This window comes from Elaeis guineensis, chromosome 9, assembly GCF_000442705.2.
Source record: "Elaeis guineensis isolate ETL-2024a chromosome 9, EG11, whole genome shotgun sequence".
NCBI lineage: Eukaryota > Viridiplantae > Streptophyta > Magnoliopsida > Arecales > Arecaceae > Elaeis > Elaeis guineensis.
The window spans coordinates 73,628,458-73,637,226 of record NC_026001.2 but is presented as its reverse complement, the minus strand read 5'-3'; the positions used below and the strand labels follow the sequence as shown (position 1 = coordinate 73,637,226).

The 8,769-nt window shown below is 41.0% G+C and overlaps 1 protein-coding gene across 1 annotated transcript; it reads right to left on the bottom strand.

The window, feature by feature from the left end:
* Positions 1 to 6,433: 6,433 nt before the first annotated feature.
* Positions 6,434 to 6,772, bottom strand: LOC140851494 (rapid alkalinization factor-like). The gene has a single exon (XM_073243028.1). It carries the CDS (start codon positions 6,770 to 6,772, stop codon positions 6,434 to 6,436), a length of 339 nt encoding a protein of 112 aa, XP_073099129.1.
* Between the last annotated feature and the right edge of the window lie 1,997 nt (positions 6,773 to 8,769).

Sequence of the window (8,769 nt, the reverse complement as noted above, 5' to 3'; positions counted from 1 at the left end):
GCTTCAGGAAATCAGCACAGTATGCTAGTACTGCGCTGATCCTTCTTTGATGGTTGATCAGGTACCTCCTTCTTCTTGATTTGGACTCTTCTAAAGATGAAAAGTAGAAGGAGGAGTTTCAGATCTGAGACGCTCTCAGAAAACTCAAGATGGAGGGAGGAAAGATATGAAAACAAACAACCCTAGAAGAAGACCCTCTTCTTCTTCTCATTTCTCTCTCTAGACACCCTAACTTGTGTCTTTTATATCTTCACGACCCAAAGGTCTTTCTCTCTAATTTTTAGATGGCCTAAAGGACTCTCAAATCTCTATCTTCTTCAAAAATTTTATAAAGAAACTCATTTTATATAGAGAGATATGATAGAGTCCTTGTCTAGGTCAAATACCTAGTCAAGGCTTATCCAAACATGGCAAGATAAGGGGCGCCCAACTCTTGAGCACCTCCTCCTTATTTTCGTGCATGGATTACTAGAAAAGGGTGCATAATGTGTACCCTAAAAGCCATGAAAATTTCAAAAAAAATTTAGATAGATTCGATGCAAAATTGAAAGAGTTTTGGATTTCTAAAACTCTATCTAATAGAATTCGAAATCCAAACTTATTCCTTTTTGATTTGATCCAAACCACCTTCCATGTAAGAAAGAAGAGAGGAGACCTTTTGTGAACATGGGAGAGACCTGGGAGAGGGCTTTTGTCACACAAAATAAGAGGAGATTGGCGTTGAATGAGAGAGAGGGCATGGGGAAGGCTTATGTGGTGCAAGGTGGAATCCTAGTCTTACTAGGATTCTATCTTATGACTTGTTTTAATTTGGTTTCTCAAACCAAATCAAACCAAAATTAGATCAACCCAATTAAAATAGATCTTAACCAAATTAAGAATCTAATTTAATCAGATTAAATTAGATTTAAATTTAATTTAATTTTTTAATCAAATTAAAAATTAGATTGACCCAAATCCTAGTTGAACTAGGACTAATTTTTTCTTGCACTTAGCTTATCCAATAAACCAATTAGACTTAATCCAATCAAGCCCAAACTAAATCTAATTAAATTATATTTAATTAGACTTAATCTCAGCCCATTGGTTTAATCAAATTAAGCCAATTAGCAATCAAATTGTTAATCGATCCTCCTGCAACACTTGCACTGAGTTAAATGTCAATCGTATTGATCATTTAACCCTAGAACGATTCTTAATCGTTGATCAACTATCCGATCGGATCATGAACTCTAATGTGTGTAACCTTATAGGTCTGAATCTAAGCTGGTTGTACAGGAATAAATTTTTGTACTAATCAAAGTGACCATCTAGCAATGGTATCCGACGACCGGATAGGTCAAATATATAGTACAACATCCTTAGAACCCATGCGGATATAGTTTTCATATAATTCATTTCCTTGACCAAAATGATCATAGGACACCCCAGAGTTCAACTGTCAACTCTGATCAGATTGTCCATATTGTATTTCAAAATATCAAATCCATCTGATGGATTACCCTGGCCAAGATTTTGCTAAATTGAAATACAACGACTCATTCTTCTCCAACTCTTGGAGTGGTCAATCCCATCTCGATCACACTCTGACTTCGCAAGTACTTGACTATGCCCAGAAGCCTTCCATCCCTGAATTAAAAATTCAGTTAGTCCAGTACCAAAGCACAGTGAGTTGCTTGCAAGTCACTGAGGCGATCTCAAGTCTAAGGGACACTTATACCTATATCCCATCAGAGACATTCTCGACAGCAGAATACTCTGAAGTTGGTCACGTTCAATGATGATGTACCAGTACATCTCACTTGTATGCCATACTAGTATCTCCACACTCTTTGGTTAAGAGGACAACCAACTCATATGGCCTACAGCGACCTATGCTCGATAGAAGCTGTCGTCCTTATTAACAGCCTATTATTTGGTCGTGAACTGTTTTAAGGACTAATCGATAAATCCTCTCTTTATCGAATCTAAATAGTCCTAAGGACTTTATCATAACAACGGAGTTCATTAGAAGATGAAAGCTTATGATGAAATGCCAAATATATTTTATTTATTAACAAATCAATTACAATACTTGGTTGCTCAACCGTCAACAGTTTGACTATTGGCTTTTTGGGACACATTTCCCAACAGCCTCCTCGTCCTTCATCTTGAAGGCTTCTTCTGCTCGGGCATATCCTTCGGCCCGAGCCACTAAATCAGCAAAGTCCCTGGGATATTTTTTTTCAGAAAAAATAGAAGATCGTTCTTTTGAATACCGCCCTTCAGGACGGCCATCGTGACTGATTGGTTCAAGTTTCGGACCTCCAGTGCGGCGACGTTAAAGCGGTTGACGTAGGCTCAGATAGATTCTCCCTCCTTCTGCTTGATGTTGATAAGGGACTCCGAACCTCTCTGGGGACGCTGGCTGCTAACAAAATGAGCCGCAAACTGGTGGCTCATCTGATCAAAGGAGAAGATAGTACCCGATTTCAGTGTCGAGTACCTGTTCCTTGCTGCTCCCTTCAGAGTAGATGGAAAAGCTTGGCACAAGATGGCGTCTGGTGTGCCATGGAGCAGCATCATTATCTGGAAGGCCTCCAGATGGTCAACCAGATCTAAGGTCCCGTCGTAGCTTTCGAATTGGGGGAGCTTGAAGTTTGGCAAGATCGATTCCTGCATGACCATTTGAGAGAAAGGAGGGTCAGTACAGATATCCTCACTATAAGTAGGGGGAGCGTGGTGGAGCTCTTCGATCCGCCGGTTCATCTCCTGGAGCCTTCGATCTAGGAGGTCCTCTCGACTGCGAGTCTCGAGGGTCTTCTGGTAGAGTAGAGGTAGGGATCCTCCGAGAGTAGAATCGTGATCAGACTGAGGGCTCTTCACCCTCGAATTCTCCTTTCCGGAGAAGACAGGACGACTGGCCCAAGTGGCCTGCCCTACTGCCCGATCTTGAAACTCCGACAATGCCCTTTCCAACCGCACTAACACCTGCGGCTGTTACTGCTGCTGCATGGCCTGCACTGCTTCGGTGAGGCCTCTGACCTGCTGAACCAGTAGGTTGAACTGCTCCATACCGACCGTCGTTACCGGAGGAGCTTGGAAAACTGAAGATGAGGTCGAAGCCTGAGATTTGGCCACGGAGGCCGTGGATCGTCTGGTGGATGCCTTTCGGGGAGGCATCAGGTGGAGATCTAGTAGGAGAAGGAGAAAAAGACGTCAGAGAAGATGACCAGAGACAGTCCCATTGAGCACTCCTTTAAGAACAAGGGTACTGCGAAAATACTACGGTCCTCCTTCTAGTGCCAATTCTGTTGGTACAAAATTCTGCCGAAGCCGAAGTTGCTAGAGTTGAGATGACCGCGGTCGCCGCCAGAACCTGCAAGAAAAGTCTAAACCGGAGTTAGGGGTGCTCCGGCAAGACCCTCTGATGCTCAAGTTAGTACTCTTTTTCAACAGAAATGGAGTATCCGAGTGGAAATTTTAGCAAAATTTTAGGATAGATTTTTTGAGCTTAGAGAAGAACGTATCTGGGGGTCCCTTTTTATAGACAGAGAGCGTAACGGATTGATAGCGACATCTGTAACCGTTTGGTAGTGGGCTGTTCAAAGCCGCGTGGAGTTTGTTACGGAGAGTAGTGGCGTCAGGGGTCGTTCAGAGCCACATGGAGTTTGTTACGGAGAGTAGAGTGGTGTCCGTTGTCGCGACTTTCCAGAAAGTAGTGGAGCCCGAAGAGTGGAGTGGTGTCCGTTGTCGTGACTTGCCAGAGAGTGGTGGAGCCACGCGAAATCCGTTGCAGAGAGTGGAGTAGGGTAGTGGCCATTGTTGTGACTTGTCAGGGAGTTCGGATCTGTCGGTCGGAGCTCGGTCGAGGCACCTGATGGAGTGGAATGACTCTTCATCCCGTCGATCTAGGAGAAGCTCGGATATTTTCGAGGCTGCTGATGAGTCTACTGTTGTCGGATACCTTAGGTGCTGATGTCACATGCGGGAGTCATCTGCTGTAGAAACTCGGATGGAGACTTTCCATCGGTGAAGTTCGGTAGGAGTCCGATTGCTAGAGAAGTCCGTCTGGGATTCACCTGATGTGGAAGCTAATTTGAAGATGATCCGTCGGAGAAGTCCGATTTCATGAAGGATCTGGCGGAGGATCGACCGGCGATGGACTTCGGATGGCGTTGGGGAGGTTCGACAGACATCGGAGGCGATCGGTCGTTGTAGAAATCCAGCTTGCGGAGTCCGTCCGTCGTAGAAGCTCGTCCGATATCCATCTGCTATGGAAGTTCGGTCGAGGTCTGGTTCTTGTAGAAGGCTGAAAGGAGACCGCTTATTGTAGAAGCTCGATCGAAGGTCGGTTATCATGGGAGCTCGGAGTAGCGACCTGGCCGGTGGGTCCTGTCCCATTGTAGAAGCTCGTCTGGGATTCGGCCATGAAGAAGCTCGGCTGAAGTCTACCTGTAACAGAAGTTTGAAAAATGTATTTACAATAGAGGTCCGAATGGAATTTGCTTACAGTAGATATCTGGAGTAGGCCGCCCGCTGTAGGAGTTCGGAGTAGACCGCTCGTAGTAGGAGTTCGGAGTAGACCACTCGTAGTAGAAGTTTGGAGTGGACCGCTCGTAGTAGAAGTTCGGAGTGGACCACTCATAGTAGACGTTCGGAGTGGACCACTCGTAGTAGAAGTTTGGAGTGGACCGCTCGTAGTAGAAGTTTGGAGTAGACCGCTCGTAGTAGGAGTTCGGCTCTCGCAGGAGCTCGGTTGGAATTCTGAAAGTGGTCGACCACCGTAGAAACTTGGATGGAGTCTGATTACTGTAGAAATTTCGTTGTCGAAGAAGCTCGGATATTGATGAAGTTCGGAAGAAGTTTGGAGAATAGTTGATCACAGTAGAAGGTCGGCTGATAGCGAGGCCTAGAGAGCCTTTGGAGCGGTCCGGTAGATGGATGGAGAAGCTTATTGTCGGAGAAGTTCGAAAGCTCGGATGGTCGAGGGGGTTCAGAGAGATGCCACACAAGGTCGAAAGCCGGAAAAGTCCTGGAAGGGTCGGTCTTTTACAAACTTCGGCCGAGGGATATTTTATACCCAACAATAAGATATGTTAAATAATTAATTATCCAACTATCAAATGATTGATACGTGAATCTTATTATTTTCTTGGCAGTTTTATGCATACTATTGTGGGTCTCCACCTTGATCTCGGCTGGATTCATCTTCAGCACCTATCGAACATAAATAGATCGGATCCAATCAAACTCGGCAGATCTCTACAGCCAACATAGTGGAGCCAGATATGCAATGTTAAATAAGGGCAACGAGCGATAGCCAAATCCTCGGTTGAAGCCGAGGTATTCTCCTCGGTTTCCAACGAGCTATTATAGGTCAGCCATGGCCGAGCTACAATTAAAAAATCTCCATTGACAAAATCAGCTCCTCCTACAATTTAAGAAAGTTCAGATAAGGAAGAACTTCTTTGCAATCGAATCATGTTCCAAAAAGAAGAAACTCTCCGCCAGCCTAATCTGCATGCAAAAATCGAAGATCGGTCAAGTCTCCAAGGCGTGCACGACTCCAACTCTCCCTCTATAAATAGAGGAGTGCGGAGACTCCTAAAATAAGTTCTCAACTCTTCTCTCGCTTTCGTTGTTCTCTATCTCCTGACTTGAGTGTCGGAGGGTCCTCGCTAGAAAACTCTCTAACAAAATTTTTTTGCAGGTTCGAAGCTAAAGCTCAGGCGATGTCACCAGCATACATCATCACCTTGTTCGTCCGATCTCAGGTGCGGGAGCTAGAAGCAACACATACTAAAAGCTATACCTTATTCATGCTGATGTCCATGTGTGGGAATATCTAACTGTGTTATTAGCTTCCATTATTATTTCATATCTTTTTCATCGTTACATAATACCTAGTTTCCAGGGTTGATTTGAGATTTTTTGTGAGAGATTATTAGTTAGACTTCTATATCTGATAATAGATGTATCTAAACCCTATATATCGGACAACTTTGATTATCCTGAATAATGAAATATCTTGCCAATATTAATTTCTTATTTCCAATTATCGAGTGTTTTAGTTCAAATTATCAGCCATTGTATGTCCTCTAAGGTTTTGTCCTAGGACAATATGCTGCCGTGTCGTGTGACCGAGTTAAGTGTGGGATTTCGGGCATAATTTAGAAAGAAGCTTGGAGGTGGAGGGCCCCGGTTGAACCGTGGGCTAATCCAGCAGTGGTCCTAAGCGTTACAGGCCAGTAATGCTCTTCTATTCTCAAGTATGAAGGGATCACAAGATCCATCTACTTCCATGTTCCAATTACATTGTTAATTACATGATTATATTGGCCTAAATGGGAGTAACTGAGAACAAAACTCAAAAATTGTAATAAAGAGTAGCAGAGAGCTGGAGGAATAGATAAAACGACAACTAGTAATAGAAATGCTGAAGGCACATAAATCAACCGCCACCACGGCAGCCGTAAATTTTCTCGCACCCCCGGTGGGGAGCGTTAGACGGGGGCGGCAAGCAATTGCGGTAGGGCTGGCCCCGGCCCGCGTTGCAGACCTGTCGGTCCGGATCCAGCGATCCGTACCCGATCCCGCGGCCTTGCTGTAAAATCCGTCGGTTCGTCTCCGAGTCAAGCAAGAACTCGTCCTCCGCTCGGCATTCCCCTATCGACGCGTTGCACGTCGCCGAGTCGACTCTAAACCCGGCACCGTGGATGACCGGAAGCTCGAAAAAACTGAAGAGAACGGCCACGGAGAGGAGCCAAAGAAGGGTAAGCTTTGGCTTCATCTTCGTCTCTTTTACCTTCTCTTCGTCCTTCGGTGGTGGAGACTATTCAGACTTATCCGCCACTAGGATGTCTTTATAGAGTATGGGAGGCCCAACTAATGTAGTATGATGGTGGTGAGGCAGTAGCGTTTGAGTTTGGTGGAGAGTGGACCTACACGCGATAGTGCGGAAAGGAGTGTGGATTACAACCATTGTGGGGAAGCGGAGAGCCACCGTACTCCACTCACTCTTGTCCTCTTGCTTGTCCTTGCTTGCTCCTGACAAGCAATGAGTCCGCAATGCCATGTGCCCCAAAAAAATAAATAAATAAATTGTTGCCATGGTTCTAATTCGACACGTAAAGAGATGAGGATTATATAATTCATCATTTGGACAAACCTTCAGAGCAAAATCCACCTGACCCATGACTCATTTGAGTATCAAAATTTTTGCAAATCATAAGTTCTGATCTAAGTAGCTGCATTATGATTCAAGATAAAGTTAATATAAGAAACAAGATCTATCATTTTCTTTATTATATTATTTTTATAATTTATATCCTCTTTTAATTAGAAGATGAATCCAATCCCATCTAGTACTTTAGCATCATGCAACGGAGATTTTTATTCCCTTATAACAAAGAGGGGAATCTAACTCAATTAAAAAGAATGGATTTTTATAGAATAATAAAGATTGCAATTTCTCCTCCTTTGGCTTGAAAAAGAATCCAACGTAAATAAGAAAATTTTATTATTATAAATAGAGAATTTTTGCTATAATTTTAATGATAGGATATTATGCTCCCAATTCGAGATCGAGAGTCGGAGATCATAGCAACTACCGCATACTCATGGAGACCTCTTTCCACAAGCTTGCAGTCATCTCATCACAAAATCATAAAGCAACAATGGAACAAAATTCAAATAATTAATGTTCAACTTTATTTTAAACAACTAAATCAAATATTTTATAAAATAATATTTCATGATCTTGTATTAAATCTCAATAAATCTTAATTTAAAATAAAAATATCAAAGTCTACCTCTAGTTCTCTCTCTCTCATATCAAATCTCTAAGTCAAGCTAGATCTAAATTTACAAAAATAATAAAATATAGAGTAATGAGCTAGACAAGCCAATAAGCAATGATTATTTTAACTAAATAATTCATGTGATAATATGGATTATAAATATCAAAATATAATTTATCATTAATCAGCACAAATATAATTAAATTTATTTTCAAAACATAAATTCAGTAATATCAGTATCTTTCAAATATTCATATCCATAATCATGTATCGGATTTCAAAATCAATTATATTCAAAAATCTAATTCAAAATAAATTTTAGTTAACTTATCAGTCTTTAATTATGACTACACTTATACCTTATAGTCAAACTAGAATACCAGACTTATATCCTTTGATCGATCTGAAAAATCATACTTATATCTTATGGTAGGATCAAATTATCATATTTACATCGTATGGTCAGACCGAAATACCATACTTATATCCTATGATGGAATCAAAATATCATACTTATATCCTATGGTCAAGTCAGAAACTGAATCATAAGCTCAAAGTACCAGTGCATAACCTTCAATTGACAGGGTTCAAAACATAGTCAGGTTAAGAGTCCAAAATCAATTTGTATCAAAATTTTTTTCATAAAATCACACATATTTAATAATCAAATCAAAATATACATAGATGACAATAATAATATAAAAAATATTATTTCAAAATTCTATAGTAATTTCTATTTAAAAGATATTTCATAAGATTCATAAATCACATATAAATCTAATAATAATTTATTTGATATTCAAAATAATATTATATAAATAAAAATTTTAGAGAATGTGAACCATTACTTACCTCACATGTACTCTAATAAATCCACATAACTTTAAACTTTTTTTTCAAAATTTAATGTCCAAAATTATACTTTTATTAAATTTTACTCATAATTATTTTTAAAATAAAAATTCTAAATCCTCATAAGACTAGCTAT

Bases quoted from the DNA above. Each gene is read 5' to 3' on its own strand.
- LOC140851494 (XM_073243028.1), bottom strand. From the start codon at position 6,772: ATGAAGCCAAAGCTTACCCTTCTTTGGCTCCTCTCCGTGGCCGTTCTC.